Genomic DNA, 17,619 nt, shown 5'->3' on the forward strand with positions numbered 1-17,619 from the left:
TCAGCGGCTCTCTCGTAAATTATCGATCCTCGAACATTCATGTTATCACCTATGTTACCAATTTGCTAATATTTTAAATGATTATGCAGCGCAATCGAATAATAAGATTAAGTCGGAGACATTTATTTTCTCAATATTATTCTTCGAAAAGTAATAATGTTCTCGAATTATTGATAAGTTGTCGTATCCATTCATGAGAGATTCAAAGCCATTCATTATTATTCTTTACCACGTGGACGAAATTGAGGAAAGCATCTCGTACATTAATTTCTCGATTATTAAATACGTTGGTACATCGATCAATTATCTGCCGGAAACGCTTTCTCATTTATTCGGAAATAATTATTCGCGAAATTACATGTATACAGCAATTCCGAAATGAATAAAATACATGTATTCATTTAAGCAAATAAAGTAAATTACGTAATAAAGTAATATCAATTATACATGTTATTTACTCAAATGAACATCATCGCGATTTCGTATGTCAATAGATGCAGAGCTTAATAAAATTAATATAATTTAATATCATTAAAATCTGCATAATATGGTATTATTGCAATTTATTATTGCAATCTATAATTACGCAGATACGCAAAATACGCTTTCGGATAGCGTCGCGTTTATCCTCGCGTTTTATTCCGTGAATTACTGCCACGTTATTCCACCTATGAAGGAAGAATCGACCCTCCGGGTGTGCGGAATTTTCGTGGAATCTCAGTCTCACGGTGGGTTGAATTACGATTTCATATAATTAGGCTGCAAGGGAAAAGCTGCTGTACCTTCTGCCGGTCCCTTCACCGACAAACCCCTTTCATTTCTTTCTTTGCAGTACACTTGACTCTGCTGCCAATTTTTGCGTTTATTAACACTTTACTCGGAGAAATCAAAGAGAACCACACAAGCGTACGAACCGAATATAATTGTGCATGTTTGCGCGCTATCTCGTAAATAGCGTAATTTCAACTCGTTTTTGAAAGGATCATACTTTATCGATTCGCTATTATTTTAACGAATGCGCGGAATAACGAGATCCAACGCGCGCGGTATTAGTATACACGTGTATCCGCTTGCCAATTATATAACCGACCATTATAATAACATTTTCAACTGCGAATCAAACCGACTTTGTTATGTACGCTATTAAATGTATAATAACCAACGTTGTGCATTGTCAACATGATAAAATCGCTACTATACAAATTTCATTAAGCTCGTAAACTCCTCCATGTATTAGTGTTTTATGTCGTAAGTTATCACATATGGATATTTTATGAAATTTCGTATCAACTCTTATATTGCATTGTTATTATGCGTATGTCAGATTTCTTTTACATAATTTAGAATCAATAATCATCTATACATCTCTTTAAGAAACTTTGAATGGTACTTATATGATACAATATAAGATTTAGATCGTAATAGTAATGCTGTTTATCATATCGTGCGTTTATATAGAAAATATTGTATTGAGACGCAAGTGCTTGTCAAAAGCAGCTATTGAAAATCGAAGCCAGACACATTGTGAGCAGGACTTATACACATATACGGACAATCGTATCTTCGTATATCCAATTACCGGCTGCCTTGTAAGATTGTATTGTATGGATTATATATTGTGTATTATGTTCTAGCTGATTCAAACTTCGTTTTTATATATCTAAAAAGAGATATAACATATTCAACATATCCAATTATTATAACATTTCCAATTATCTTATTTTATCAAAATAAAACCGATATTTATCGATATCACATAATTATCTGCGATAACAATATAATTTAAGCTAAATTAGTTTTTTCTATAGTAAAAAATTGAAAAGAAAATTAAATTTTATTCAATTATTGTTTCAGAATGCAAAAGAAATCATTGACATACTTGATAAATAACAATGTACAAATTTAAGAAATTTGGAAATTTGGAAATAATTATTTGTTACATAACGGTCGGAAAATAAATCACTGTATGGAAACTAGAGAAGAAATATAAAAAACCCATTTTAAAATGAATAATCTAATTATTAGTTCTTCGCTAATCTTTTTTGCGAAATTAGACCAACTCTCTTCTATTACAGGATGAAGTTTTCCAACTATTCTCTACAACAAAGTAGATTCTCTACCGTTCCTTGAAATTGAATCCTTGCACAACTTTGGTTCCCAACGAGAGAAACAATCGCTTTTGCCACTCACAGTATTGTAATTCCACCAAGATTCGAATTCTACACGCATTATTTTACATTCGATGGTGCATTCAAAATTCCGTCGTGTATGTATAAACAGATTAAAATATAATCAAAAAATGAAATTTATTTCCTGTCTGGATATTTTTAATAAAAATTATTGCATCGCATATTCTTTTGTCTATATATAAATATATGAACGGGATTTTATATTTGGCTATTTATTTGTATGTGTAGAATTTTAAATCACACACAAAATATGATCAATAATATTCGAAATAGAAAATTTATCATACAAAAACGAAAACTAAAACTATATTTATTAGTCTTTTTTTCTTCAAACTTTTTTTCTTTAAAGTACAAATCCACAGAATGTATGCAGCAGCTCTCTCATATTTTATGCATATCTGGTAGATTTGTTTGGAAAAATATAATCATTTTTCTTTCAAAATATTCTTTAAGTTACAAAACAGAATAGAACGAATCGAATTGATTAGAAATTTATTAGATTCGTTTTTTTGAAATTCTTCGTCTTTCTTTAGGTATGCCGTGTTCTTCAAGAGTTTACCATATGAAACGATGAAATAGCTGCATAAATTGAAAGTTGATATTATTGAAATCACTATATACATACAATCTTCCTATTATAAGCTTGTTCTATTTTAATATTTATAAAATATATTCTCTCTTGGTATTATTTATCGTATTCCTATTAAAATATTAACAGCAAAATTAATTCATTGTAATTGAAGCTACTGTTAATTACTTTCATTAAAAGTGAAATTAAAACAACGAATACTTTATATAAGTTTATTTCTTTTTATCTAAATAAATATCGAATAATTTGTAAATATTTATAAATGTTTATAAAATATATTCTGTTTAAATATTATTTATCGTATTCCTATTAAAATATTAAAAGCAAAATTAATTCTTCGTTGCAATTGAAGCTATTGATAGTTACTTTCATTAAAACTGAAACTAAAACGATAAATACTTTATATAAAAACATGTACAGTATGTATATAAAAAAATGTGTGTTTCTCGAATAAATATTATATAACAAAACATATTTTAACAGTATAAAAATATAAAATATATTTAGACATTCTATGAGTTTGTCGAATGAGTAACAAAGAATAGTAGAAATAAAACATATCTTTGTTCATATAAATAAATAGAATAGTGAAAGAGTTTAGATACGAATTTGTAACGATAAATTCAGAAATCTTGATGGCGCGAAACATATTTCAGAAATGAAGCCGCAAAGCTGAACATAATAGTTCCATTCGTCGGACATTCGAAAGAGGATTTTACCAACATTTTGTATCAAAGCACAGCGTACAAATGCGATTATGCCACAACGATATACGGGCGGATCGATCGCTGCGCTTCTCGAATACCCTTTCAGAATCTGAGAGCAGTTAATTTTCTGCAGCTCTAGCTTTGCGCTTTTCTCTTGATAATTTTTCGATTATTCTGTGCAAGACATTATTGACTGCGTAATTTTTTTATACTTGAATTCAAGCCAAGTTTTATCTCACACGTATAAACGTTTACAGATCTCATGATAAATATATTATACTTGATTATCTGATAATATTTCATTATTATTTGCAAACGTTTCTTTTTTCCAACTGTTTACGTAAAGGAATATAATAACTAATAAATTATATCTAGCAACATATAATTAGCATTTAAAAAATGCGAATGTTTTTTCTAAAGTTATAATATTTCAAAAGTAGCTTTAAATTGAATGATATTTTAAATATATGTATATGGATCGACAGTATCGCTCATTTTTCTCGCTTACGTCTTTACACGAGCGTAAGAATACAAATGCAAGTATAATATTAACATCTATAATTTTCATCGTGACAAATGTTTCTGGCGTTTTAACGCGCAAACGTATACGCCGGTTCAATGAATCGGTAATATTTTCGTGAAGCCATTATGCGCAATTATTCCACAATTGCGCCCAATTTCTATTATTGCGCGAAGATTGGAATAGATATTATGTAACGGTAGAGTAACGTGGCGCACATCGTTCATTAATATTTCGTGCTTGTCATCGAAATTCAATTTCCGCACGCGGTGGTCGACGGCCGCCAGGAACTCTAATTCAGTGTCTGTGGTCCCGTCAATCAACTATAGCATCAGCCAAGTAGCTGGAAATAATTAACGCCTTGCGCACATTGCAGCTCATAAACATTCCTGTTCGCGATACTATCGCTTCGATTAGGCAATTGTGCAATTCATTTCCAGTTCACAAATCTATTCATTACTTTCGCGCGATCTTATTAAATCATTGCTTTCTAATATAAATTCAAATCTACAATATTTCTAATTGTTTTCGTGATGTCTGATGCAACGATTATCATTTTAAATAATCAATCAATAATATCAAGTAAATAAATAATTGAAAATATAACATAGAAAGAAGAGAAATTGGAAATATACCATATTCCAAAAACGTTTCTGTGTAAAAATGATTTGCTATAATGCATTTTTTATTATGCTACAAGATAGAAACAAATAAAAAAAATAGTAATCAATAAATATTTACAATTAGAAAAAATTGTACATACGATACACGAATCAAAACAATTTATGGATATCTATGTCTTGTTTCACAAAACAAATAACATATTCCAATTGCATGTAATTAACATGTGGTAATCCAATGATAATTATGTACGAGAGTCTCAATCATTCAGTATTATGCGAGACTGGGGAAATTGATCGTCGCATGCCGAACGGCTTTAATTCAACAATCGTATAGTACAATTATCCCCTTTAATTCACGGCACGGCGATTAAAATGCGATACAGAGATATTTGACAATGTTAAACATTGTAACGACCTAACTTTCCGAGAGAGAAAAAGAGAGAGAGAGAGAGAGAGAGAGAGAGAGAGAGAGAGAGAGAGAACAAACGAGCGAGTGAACAGTACATGCTCCGTGTTGTAAGAAATACTGTAATGCAAAAACTTCTTTGTAATATGCGATACGATTCTGAATATAAAATCCGCCATTCCTTTGTTCCTGCATTGAATACCTTTTTCCGCTCTCCGCATATCGTACATTTACGAATAAAAATTTATATCTTCGATATACTATATCAATATTCGTTGAGACGCATTAAAGAGCGATACTTTCCCCTTATTTTCCTCTTAGTCAAGTTATTCGTCGAAATATTCAATAAAATGTTCGCAGCGAAAGAAGAAAATAAATATTATATGACACGAACCAAGTTATTCGTAAATTACGTTGTTTTCTTTCTTATTGTAGGCATTCAATTTTCCGGCGAATACCAAGACGTTCAATTTGAAGGAAATAGAGTTCAACATAACATGCCACCTGCATAAATATGCGGAATATTTTAATACCTACGTACAATCTTATATTAATTATACATATATACATATATATATATATATATATATATATATATATATATATATATAAAACTAGAAAAATATTTATAATTATATATTAAACCCCGCTATACCAGCAATCACAAATTGCACTCATTCATCGTTCGACAGCAAGACATTTTTCTATTGAGAATTCATGAATAAAAAGTTTATAAAATCGATTTACGTGAAAATGATTTAAAATAAGAAAATAAATCATTTCAAATACTTTTAATCAATATCGAGAACAATACAAAATTACTTGGATATCATATAAATGAACGTTGGGATGATATTAATAATATCACATAAATCAATTGAACGTTGCCATATTTTTATGTTAATAAATTGTTATACACACGCATATTGAATTCGTATTCTATATTTACCTCCATATTTATCTGATATTCATTTAAAGAATTGCTATATGCACACAATTCATGTTTGCGTTAGAGTAATGTTCATACCAATATTAAATATCTGAATAGACCTCCAACGACCTTTAATCTATCGTACTCGTCTTTTTCTCTCTCGAGATTTATATCAATATTTTGTACTTGCAGCAATCATTTGCAACAAATAATCGTTGCAAATTGAAATAGAGAGAAATTATTTACAATCTATTATAAAATCATTTATAGAGACTTAATTAATTTTGCTGCATAATAATTAAATATTGTAAATATACATATATATACTAAATTTATAAACATTAATTTAATTAAATTAATAGCAAGTATAACTTAAAATAAGAGAATATATATATATATATATATATATATATATATGTATATATATACATATACTATAATATATATAAAGTTAAAATTTTTTATACAAAAATGTAAAAATTGTTTTATAATCTACAATAGAAAAAAAGATATAGTATTATATTAGTAATAATACATATATTGTACTTTAAATGGACATTTATAATGTAATAATAAATTCATTTATAAATTCTTTAAATATCTTTCTCGTTAATTACTTTCAATATTTAAAATAATGCTCTTAGCAGTTGCATAATAAATGTATAGCAAGAGAAAAATAAAGAGATTACGATGTCTACGACGAACGTTTATGAAACGTTAGCTTTAATAAAAATATATTTGTGATTTCAATATTTGATTTTATTTAAATTACGATAGGAAAAAAAATATTACAAATTTACATTCACGAATACTCTGATTTTTATCGATCTATTTTTATTATTCTTTAAATATTATCAGAGCAATACAACTACTTTAAAGTTTGCACTCTTTTACAATAATCTATTTTTATTATTTTTTAAATATTATCAGAGCAATACAACTACTTTAAAGTTTGCACTCTTTTACAATAATATCTGTTGTTCCTTTTATTTTTATTCCTTTTATTTTTATTTAATATCTGCGTTGATCACACGATGCACTTTGATATGTTATATTATTGCGCAATTTCTGTCTTCTTGCAAAAAAAAGAGAATTATCGCTCAATATTATTTCGAGAATACATTTATGTATTTTCACTGATGATAAAATCTGTTTAGTAACCCTTAGGAGAGGACAATACATACTCTCGTCTAAAGTAAGCAAGTATAAACAGGCAATCACGTACGGTCCCAAATTCAAAGTAGCAAGATAAATAAGTTGATAGGATTGATACTAATTGCGATACCGAGAGCACCTATTGTGTTAAAGGGATAACAAGGAGCCCATTAGCGTAACGAGGCCGAGTAATCAAATATATTTTTGCACAAAGTTCTGTCGCACAATAATGAACGCTAATACAGTTATGAAACGCACATGTTTCTGTCAATTATGGAACTTTAAATTGTTTCGAAGCATGTTAAGAACTTAAGCTATACTCGTGCTGATATAACAAGATCCGCACGCTTAGCATCTCGCAAAACTTACGGAAGATCGTTGAATAATTACGAGATTGAAATATCAACTGAGAAGTTGGCATTAAGCCAATATTAGGCCTTTTAACACATAAAATGCGATTATAGCACGTAATTTGCAAACTTTAGAGACGATAGATAATATAATTTCAAGATAATAAAAAAAAATTCTTACGTTTATATTTAAAGATATAATTCCAAATTCTCGTAAACACGATGAAATAAAAATGATCAATATTAATTTAAAAATAACATTTTGTGTACAAAAATGTTTTATATATATATAAAATAATTTAAATTTTAAATTTTAAAATTTAAAATTTATATATATATATATATATATATATATATATATATATATATATATATATATATGGTATATCTGCAACATAAATTGTGAGAAACGATAGCAGTTCAAAAAGGCTCTGAATAGAATAGATCAATATATATTAGTGCGACATGAATCTACATTGATTGGACGAGCACATGTTCATTTGATTACAGTAATAACTCATACGATACTACATACGATATTTGAATCGCGTAAATTAAGATCATCAAACCGTTTTTTCATAAGTAAATCGCAATTTCAAGAGTTTTACTAATTTGATGCTATAATGATATTACATATATTTGTGTTTTGTTGCATGTTATATATATGTAAATTATCTTATATGTAAATTATATGGAAATTTATAAGAATAGAGATTCTCTCTTATTGTTAGTAATATATATAAATACATGAAGATTAAAGAATTCTAGACAATTAAATTCTCAAATGTGCAATCATTACAAACATTATTCACTTAATCCCAAACTGGTTATATCTTTAATAGGAAAAAAGCAATTTGGAAGTTTTTATAGAGTAAAGATAATTAACAAGATACTTAATATTAACAAAATTATATAAAAGATTTCTACATAAGAAAAAAAGAGAGAAATGAAGTAAAATTAAAATTTTATTATAATATAATTCTAAATTGACCAAAAATGTCCAGTCAAGTAAAACTGTAAATACTTGACATATTTTATGTAATACTGTAATATTATAAATAGTTTAGATCTCGTACAATATTGTAAATCTCTTAATATATCTTATATCAAGGAAATGAAAAATCGTATAATTTCTAGTAACTAGCTAACCAATAATGACGTAACTTTCTAATGTGCGCCTCTTACACATATACGTTGCTAATTGTGAGAATAGTAGTATAAACTGTATAAACTGGCTATGAAACCTGTTAATACAAACGTGCAACTCGGCTTGCCGTCAGTTAGGAGATCAACATTTGCTGCTGTCAGCTATCATCTCTGAAGTTCGTTATATCAAATTGTATTTTCATTATTTAGAAACATTGTTCTCGTATTTTTCTAAAAAGAAAATTGATCTATGATTGTTTTGACGATGATATTAATTATATAAGAAAACAAATCTCATGAACATTAGGAATGAAAAATAGACTTAAATTTCTTTTTTAATATATTTTCTGGTATAGAAATAAAAATAAATTCATTTTAAGTATAAAAAATTGCTTATATAGAATAAAATTAAAGAAAAATGAATAATAAAACATTCCTAATTTTTATATCAACGTACATTCGTTTTGTAAGTTATTTTCATATAAATTACTTTAAATGTATTAAATATATGATATATGATTATATAAAAAGGCAAAATGCCATCATAATAGTGAATAAACAAGCTAAGCAATGACGGAATTTTCTGATATGTTGCGATAATGAATATTACAGCATTATTTAGATATAAAGCAAATTCATACAAGCGTGTAATTCCAGTAGTCGTTAGTTAAGGGGTCATTATTCCTGCGTCAGCTGGAACTTGTTATCATATCTATGATATAATGTGATATTGTTTCTGTACTATCAAGGAAAAGTTTTGTCTCAAACGATAATAGTTTACTATAGAAAATGTGAAGTACAAAAGGAGTCTTAGTATTTCCTAGGAAGTTATGTTTAGGAGAATAAGTTGCAAGTCATAACATTTCCTTTCGATCTGCTTTAATTATATTATGAATCAAAATATTGTACCGCATTCTGGAGAAAATTATTGTATAATTTTACAAGAGTTCACAAATACTATTTTTCATTAAAGCGTCAGATATATTCTAATAAAATGTGACATTGTTTCTACAAAAATAATTGACATACTAAAAATAACTAAAAATTCAAAAAATTATCGCGTTATGAATTTAAAATCATATCTTTTTGTGCCCGATTAGGAAAACTTACTTTTTTCTTTTTAAAAATAATAACAAATTAAAAATACAAAATTATTTAAAAAATTGAAAAATATTTATATAAGATTGCACAAAAAATATTTCAGAAAAAATACGTGTCAAAACTTAGATATTCAATCACTCTCATTTAAGTATCCTATCAATTTTTGCGGATTAAACAAATTCGTTTTATAGATATTTCGTGTATAGGCGATGGTGCGGATATAAATGGTTGAAATAGATGGCTCAGAGGAATGATCGTAACTTAGCAAACTTACGAAGCCAGTGACTACCACCGGCTACAAATTTGGCTGTTTCAACCACTAACATGATTATATGTACGCGTGCGCGTTTATAACTACAGTCAACTCGATTAGTCGATTTTATAAGCAATGTACAGAGAACTCCGCTACAGAGAAACGGTTACCAAGATCGTTTGATCATGTACCGAAACTTTATCACCAAAAGATCTCTAACCGCGAGCGCGAACCGTTTTAATGATGGTTCGTAGTCATAATGTAAATGATAAAAGTTTATTCGGTAAAAGTCATGGCCAAAAAAAGATTTGTTGTAATATAAAGAGACTAAGTTTTGATGTTCGAAGATACGCTTTTCTCTTTTCATAATTAAAGTAAGTTTTACAGAAAAAAAGTGCGGATAACTGTTGTCAAAAATTTTCTCAACTTGAGATTGAACTCTATTTTTGGCTTAAAATAAAATTTATGACTCGTAGATTACAAATGCAAGTTTCCAGATGGACCGAGATAGTATTTACTTTTTATTGTTATAAAAATTTCAATATTTACTCTTATAAAAATTACTTTTATCAATCATTTTCCATGGAACCGTAACGAAAATTTTAGGTAACGGTTTTATTCGCACTCTTTATATTACTTGTTTGATAAAAATTTAAAAATTTTGAAATAATAAAAACTATAAATTTTTTTAATCATAAGTAGAAATTAATAAAAATATTCATAATTACAAAATCTACAACTGATATGATTATGACTAATTAAAATATTGCATATTTGGTAATAAAAAAATAATAATTTATAATATTAAAATATTTTTTACTTTTATCTTGACTATATCAATTTCTGTAAAATTAGTATTCTTAATTTATTGATTCATCAAGAAAATTTTAGGCATATTTTTATTTCATTTGTTTACAATTTCACTTTATTCTCGAATTCTCATGTCAAATATTATTGTTACACGTCGGTGTATTCAATTTCACTGTAATCTATTACACTGTAGTCTATTTTTATAGATAAAAATATTTTTTTTTCGGAAATATTTATTTTATTTTTTGTTATTGTTTGTTATATTTATATATTTTTGATATATATGATAAAAAAATAGAAGATCGTGCTTGCTAGTTTTTCTAGTATTGTTATCACAGTCCCACGCAAAAAAAAAGCATGATCATCGCAATACATACCGGAAAAATTTCATGATATCGTTTTGCTGTCTATTAAAACATTCTCATCAAAGCGTCCGATGATATCAACGTTAAACCGCGAAAGGGTACAAAATCACGCATCTCGTGAATTACAACTTTGCTCTACATTCTACTTTATTTCGTCACACTTGTAATATTTATACGTTCCTATTTTTCACAATTTGTTTTTGTTTTAATGAAATTGTCCTGATGTCCAGAAAATATTCACGAAATGCTTATGTAAATATCGCATTATTTTCTTCTTTTTGTTACAATTTTATCAAAATTTTGTTGAAATAATTATAGTGATAACAATCCTATACGTGGTGTATAGTTGTATATTTTTCATATTTATTATTTTATGCATCAGAACATAATTGTTATATCCATTATTAACTTGTTAAAATATTATATCACGATCATATGTTTATATAAATGAAAATTGTTTGATCAGAAATAATTGATCACGAATAAAATGAATTTCAAATAATGCATTTTTATGAAGCATAAATTATAATTATTTAACTATTTTTCCATATTTTGGAAATAATAAATGTCCTAATTATTATAAATCGGAATGTAGATAACACATAAGCCACCAATATAATCCCTGATGCGGGCAAAGGACACACATGTGTCTATCTCGTAAACATATTTTCATGTAAATGATACGCGACTACACAATGACGACACAATGGTAGCTTCGTGACGACCGACACCGAGATCGTGATCAACATTTCTCTTACCTGTTACACGTGCGGAGGGTAGATCTTCCCTAGGGCTTCTCCGCTGTGGCATTGATTGCGCCAGCCACGATGAAATGCCGCTTCGTATTCACGTGCATCATATTGCAGTCGACGAATCGCATTCGCAGAAACCTGTAACGATGTTGCAAACGAATAAATATCGATACCTGTTCATTATTGTATCGCATACATCCGCGTGTTTACCGGAATACGTGATTCCCCGCGCTCGTTTTCATTCACCTGCACGTCGTATCTTGACGTATCATTGGCCTCTTTTCTCCGCTTTATGCGATATGTGCGATAACGACCGCGAGCTCGGCAACAAACTCTCGGCTTTGTTCGCGTTCGCGTAATTTACGAGTATCAGCTTGCGATCGGTTTTATCTCATTTTGATTACTCTTATCGCGTACTACAGTTCCGTGGATTTCTTCCGAATTTGTCAGAGAATAAAGATAAGGCGCTTCTTTATATGTACTCGGGACGGCAGGGTCGTTTACGTATAATATTGGTTTACTTATATAGACTGTGCTTACATTATGGCTCAACTTTGGAGGAACTACTTTAAAGTAACGCGACTACTTTCCCGTCTTTTGCTGCTTTTACAGTTTTACGAAAATTCAAAAAGTTAAAAATAAATTTAATAGTTAAGATCTCGCGCGTGAGTGAGCGCGCGCGATATGCATCTTCGCTTTAAATAAAATATTTAATCTAGCAATATAATACACATATACATCTACTGAAAACATACATACAATACAGACATTATGACTTTATTAACTTCTAATTCATTTGTTTCTTTTAAAGTCCTCCGTTCCCGAATACATTATCCTGTGAATTAACAAAGAATAATTTTCTCTGTCAAATTTAATAATTTATTTATATAATATATGAAATATAAATTATGAAACTATTCATTTAAATTTTTATAAAATTTTCTATAAATTTAATGATATTAAAATTTGTAATTCAGTCGATTTTTGATCGCATTGTTTTACTTTATAATAGTATTTCTAGAACGCAATTGTGTCAGATGATTTCATACATCATCGTGATTATCTTTAAGCCTTATGGTACGACATTAACCGAGAGATAATACATCGCGCGCGTCATACTTGGACGAAAGATACATAACCCACTAGATTCTCCGGAGTCCAAGAGACTATAGATAAGCGGGTAGATAATGTCGTGAGTCCGCTTACCTTCGCTAAAGATTAAATCGGCACCTAAAGTAAGTACGCTCAACGGATTGCCCGAACGAGCTTGTCATCCGAGCGGTTGCACAAATCTAATCTCAAGCTGATGCTTCAGCACTACATTATGCATCCGATCGGATGCTAAATCATACTTTATCCGGGATATCACTAATAGTACTTTTTAAATCGATATATTCAAACAATTGTATATTTTGAAAAATATATAATTGAAAAAAGAGCAGTTGAAAATTTCGACAATTTTGAGTTAGTTATATTTGACGAAAAAATGCTAAAATAAATATGATAAATAATTATTTTTAATATTATTCTTTAGAATTTCAATCTTTTGTTTTCCTAGTGATTTAGTAATTTTATTAACTATCAACTCATATATTCGCATAATATAATCACCTGATATTTTTTTATAAATTTTGAATGCTAGGTGTGTACTTTAATAGGCAATATATTTATTTTATAAAAAATTATATATATATATATATTCTATAAAAAATTATTCTATTCTATAATTATTTTATAAATTTCTCCGTTCAATTATTATACTTACTGAATGATATCTGAGGATTGACGTAGAGAGATAGCTTGACGAAACTATTTCATGTTCACACTATCGACATGACAGTATATCTACGCATAATGATTATCGCCCGTATCTTTTTTCGACACTCCCGGTATTTTTCTCGTCACTCCCGATACTTTTTTTCGACACTCCCGATATTTTCCTCGACATTCGCGATATTATAGGCAACATTTATATTTGAAAACTAAATCTCACGGGAATTTTATTAATATGTTTAACAAGCAATACAATTGGAATTCTGATTACTCGATAACTATCACACATTTACACGACCGATATATATATATATATATATATAGTATCAACGCCTAATACATACAACATCGAGTATACTTTTCTCGACACTCTTGACATTATATATATTCTTATTTGCAGACAATATTTATTTTCAATATTTATATAAAATCGTGACTCGATTATGATAAATCAAATTATCGAAAAACAGGTTATGTCGCGAGATCGAATGTTATGATTACAATAGAGTACCAATATAGACTGATTTGATTTTTTCTCGACATTCACGAGACACCATAATATATACGATACTGATTTCGACTCGAATATGATAAATCAAATTATCGAAAAACAGGTTATGTCGCGAAACCGAATGTTATGATTACAATAGTGTATCAATATAGACTGATTTGATTTTTTTCGACGAGACACCATAATATATACGATACTGATTTCGATGTTCACGCGATGCTCGCGATTGCAATTAAACAACTATATTTTAAATTTACACAAGTGACTAAGCAGTTAAACTTTTCACTTTCAATGTCGTGCAAATACTGCAGTCCAATTCCGAAGTTCCGAGTTCATAGCGCAAATTAAATATGGCTGTCATGACGTGCATTAATTTAGCGCTAGTTTCTATGACGTGAAATTAGTGCATAATAATTAGTACTATGTATACAGTATCGCGACGCTCCTGCGCCGTTTGATTAGACAGAAATGCGACATTAATAAATATCGAATATAAAACACGAACGAGAGAAAGAAAAGGAGAAGGAATATCATGTCTAATTTTTATCACTAATATAAATTAATTAAACGCGTCGCGATTTTTATTAGATAATTGATTTATCATCCTTGACAGCATGTTACATAAATTATGTGTTCGAATAAGAATAGTAAAAAGTTTGAATTATTTTTCACAACGACCGAAATTACATCGAGCGAGAAATTATCATTGAAAAATATTAAAGAAGCCAGGAAAAGATCTTCCTAGAAGCAAATTCAGCTATTTATATTAAGCGATAACTAAGGTTAGCTCGCTTCGCTTCTTTTCTTTCTATCCCTTTTTAGGATCGCGCTTATCTCGTTTCAATTTCTACGGAAATTACCGTGTTCGACGCATTGCAATACACGTTCGAAACGGAGCACATATATATACATACACACACACAGAGCTTCACTCGCGACCGGGCTCTCTTGTCTTCCGAGAATCTCCTTCCCTGCACACAAGGTCACTTGGCTTTTTTCGAGACAGTTTCTTGTTTAGTACCATCTCGGCTATCGCGAGAGTTCAGTCTAGGACTTTTTACGATACTTACTCGTACATTAGTGTCCCGCGTGTATATTCGATATATGTACATAACGTTTATTAAAATATTATCTTTCTCTCTCGAATGTTTCGCGTAGTGTCAGTTATATGTGATTTACGTACAAACTCAAAAACGTCGAATCGGATCGCAGCGCCAGTGAACGGAATTGGAAGTTGAGATATTTAATTCGTGTCCATCTTCAGTGCGTTGTGCGCGGTTATTTGGCGCCGAGATGTCTATTCGTGGTATAAATACAATTCGTTTCATAATATATCGTCTGTAAAACGTCTCTAAAGTGTGTCATGCCGGGAGTGTCGAGGAAACAATCGGGCGGCTGTCGTATTATTCGTAGATATATGCATCTGTTACGTCCTCTAACATTGTCGTTTCAAAGTACGATCGCTTCGTGTCTTTCCCGTGTTTTTACCGTCAAGGACAAATTCCTCGCGCAGACGATTGAGTGACGTAAACAGTGTCATAGTAATAAACACGCGATCGGGATTGATACTTTTCATTGGAAAATAATTGCCAAGTAATTGCTTTGCTTTAAATGTCGCAGTAAAATGGCGATGCAAAAAACAACTCTTTAAGGTTAGCTCTCGGGATCAAAGATGTCCTCCCACCTGAATTTGCACCCACATAATTCATTTTAATAATATTAATATTATTATCAAAATAAAGTGTGTTCAAAGGCAAAGCATCTCTGACCTCGAGCATCTAATACGCGTCATTAATTCCATCGAATCGTATCGAGTACATATCAGAAATATCCGTTGTATTCCTTTAGACGAATATAATATTTGTGTGGTAAAAGAATTTATTTGTTTGCCTCTCGCCCGCCATTTTACGTGAAATTGTTGCGCATCTCGAATTATATACCGCGTTATGTACGTACGTACATACATACATGTCGAATGAATAGAGGCCGATGTCGATAGAGTAACACATTCGCGGAGGATACAAATTCGCCGATTCAAGGATCATGTCTGATCGCGCGTGTGCTTGGAAATGAATATGGCACGACGCGGGTGCGACGTGCGTAAGATAGGGGAAGGTTATGGAACGAGAAAGTAGGCACGCACACATACACACACACACGCGCGGCGTAAAGGCGTGTGAAGGTGGGAGCGCGCGGCCGAAGGGTGGGGGGATCGCGGCGCGCTCGGGCGATCTCGGCTGGCCGCCGATGTCTCACGAAGTGTTCCGAAAGTAAAGCGCGCGGCAGACGGTCTTCGCGCGTCGAGCTCTCCGGTCGTTCTTGTTCGCACCTCCCGGTCTCCTCGATACGTTACGAGTTGACGATTCCCGAATTTCCGGATTAACGTTCCGGACAGAAAGGAAGGAACCCGCGCTTCCGCGACACCTGTTGTTCGTCCGCGTCGATAAATCGCGATCTACAATCGAGTTTTTTGTGTTCATTTGCGACTGTTCGCGCCTGGAAGTTTGACGCCTCAGGTTCGCGACTGGAGAAATCAGTTTCCGAGTGTTTCTTTTTGTGATGTGCACGAAGCCAGCTACCAGCCGCTACAAGATGACGACCGCCGTCTGGGCCTGTGTCCTCGCCGTGCTGTGCGCGACGTTTGCTACAGGTGCGTGATATAAAGTTATACAGTTACAGTCGCACAGTGAAATCTCGTTATGACGAATATATAAATTTGACCGCGTGGCCGCATCGATCGACGACGGCGCTATCGATGTGTATATACGACGCGTAAATTTAACTCAAATTCGGAATATTCGGAAATTCGTTATAACGAGATTTTATTGCGACTCTCGTCGTACAATGCGTTTTTTAAGCGACGCACGCGTCGTTAAAAAGACGCGCGACGACGATCGTCGTTTATGTCCTGTTAATTCCACGAATATAGCATCGTGTGATCGCCATGATCGACGCATTCGGGAAAAGAAAGATTTTATGGTCTCTCTGCGATCGTTATCTCGGGAAAAGTAAACGCATTTAGGTAAATGACGGGCGGCACTCGCGTCGTAACTTTTCCTCTCGTAGCGTTTCTCATCGCGGGAAAGGGAAACTCGTGGGAAGAGTCCGCGAGTGCTTTCGAGAGGACAAGAGGAAGAAGAAGCGCCAAAGGGGCTTGGTGCAGGCGATGGTTGCGCTTCGCACGAAACGATGCGTCGAGTAGGAAAGTAATATAAACGCTGGCGGGAAAATACGACGCTCGCGCTTCTCCCGCGACATCGTCATCGAAGAGATTATCCGATTCGTGGAAGCCGGGATGAGAGATTTTCCCGAATGCGTCCCCGTCTCGAGCGAAACGAATTCGAAGTCGTGGGTAATGGCGCGTTATAAATGTAACATCGGCGAGGTATTCCGCGTATGTATAATTGATGAATATAATAATACGTGAATGTAATTCGA

The 17,619-nt window shown here is 31.3% G+C and overlaps 1 protein-coding gene and 1 long non-coding RNA gene across 9 annotated transcripts in view; one reads left to right on the forward strand and one right to left on the reverse strand.

Moving 5' to 3' along the window:
* The window catches only part of LOC145973048 (uncharacterized), a 94,757-nt gene extending 80,178 nt beyond the window's left edge, over positions 1–14,579 (reverse strand). For 2 of the 5 annotated variants that reach the window (XR_014439348.1, XR_014439347.1), the window contains exons 1-3: positions 14,182–14,575; positions 13,663–13,879; positions 11,904–12,035 (exon numbers count right to left, since the gene is read on the reverse strand). This is a non-coding gene — a long non-coding RNA (uncharacterized LOC145973048). Of the gene's footprint in view, positions 1–8,786; positions 8,848–11,903; positions 12,036–13,662; positions 13,880–14,181 lie in introns of those variants that run through there. The other 3 variants (XR_014439349.1, XR_014439346.1, XR_014439345.1) reach the window with 3 other exon arrangements.
* Positions 14,580–15,328: 749 nt separating this feature from the next.
* Positions 15,329–17,619, forward strand: part of Fas3 (fasciclin 3) — a 290,217-nt gene continuing 287,926 nt past the window's right edge. Inside the window, exon 1 of one of the 4 annotated variants that reach the window (XM_083102192.1) lies at positions 15,329–16,831. In XM_083102192.1, coding sequence (XP_082958318.1) covers positions 16,741–16,831 — 91 coding nt within the window. In that variant the 5' untranslated portion in view covers positions 15,329–16,740. The remainder of the gene's footprint in view (positions 16,832–17,619) is intronic. The other 3 variants (XM_083102191.1, XM_083102195.1, XM_083102193.1) reach the window with 3 other exon arrangements.

The sequence above is a fragment of the Camponotus vicinus genome, unplaced genomic scaffold, assembly GCF_025532165.1.
Source record: "Camponotus vicinus isolate PSW18456_S1 unplaced genomic scaffold, iyCamVici1.0 SCAF_6, whole genome shotgun sequence".
NCBI lineage: Eukaryota > Metazoa > Arthropoda > Insecta > Hymenoptera > Formicidae > Camponotus > Camponotus vicinus.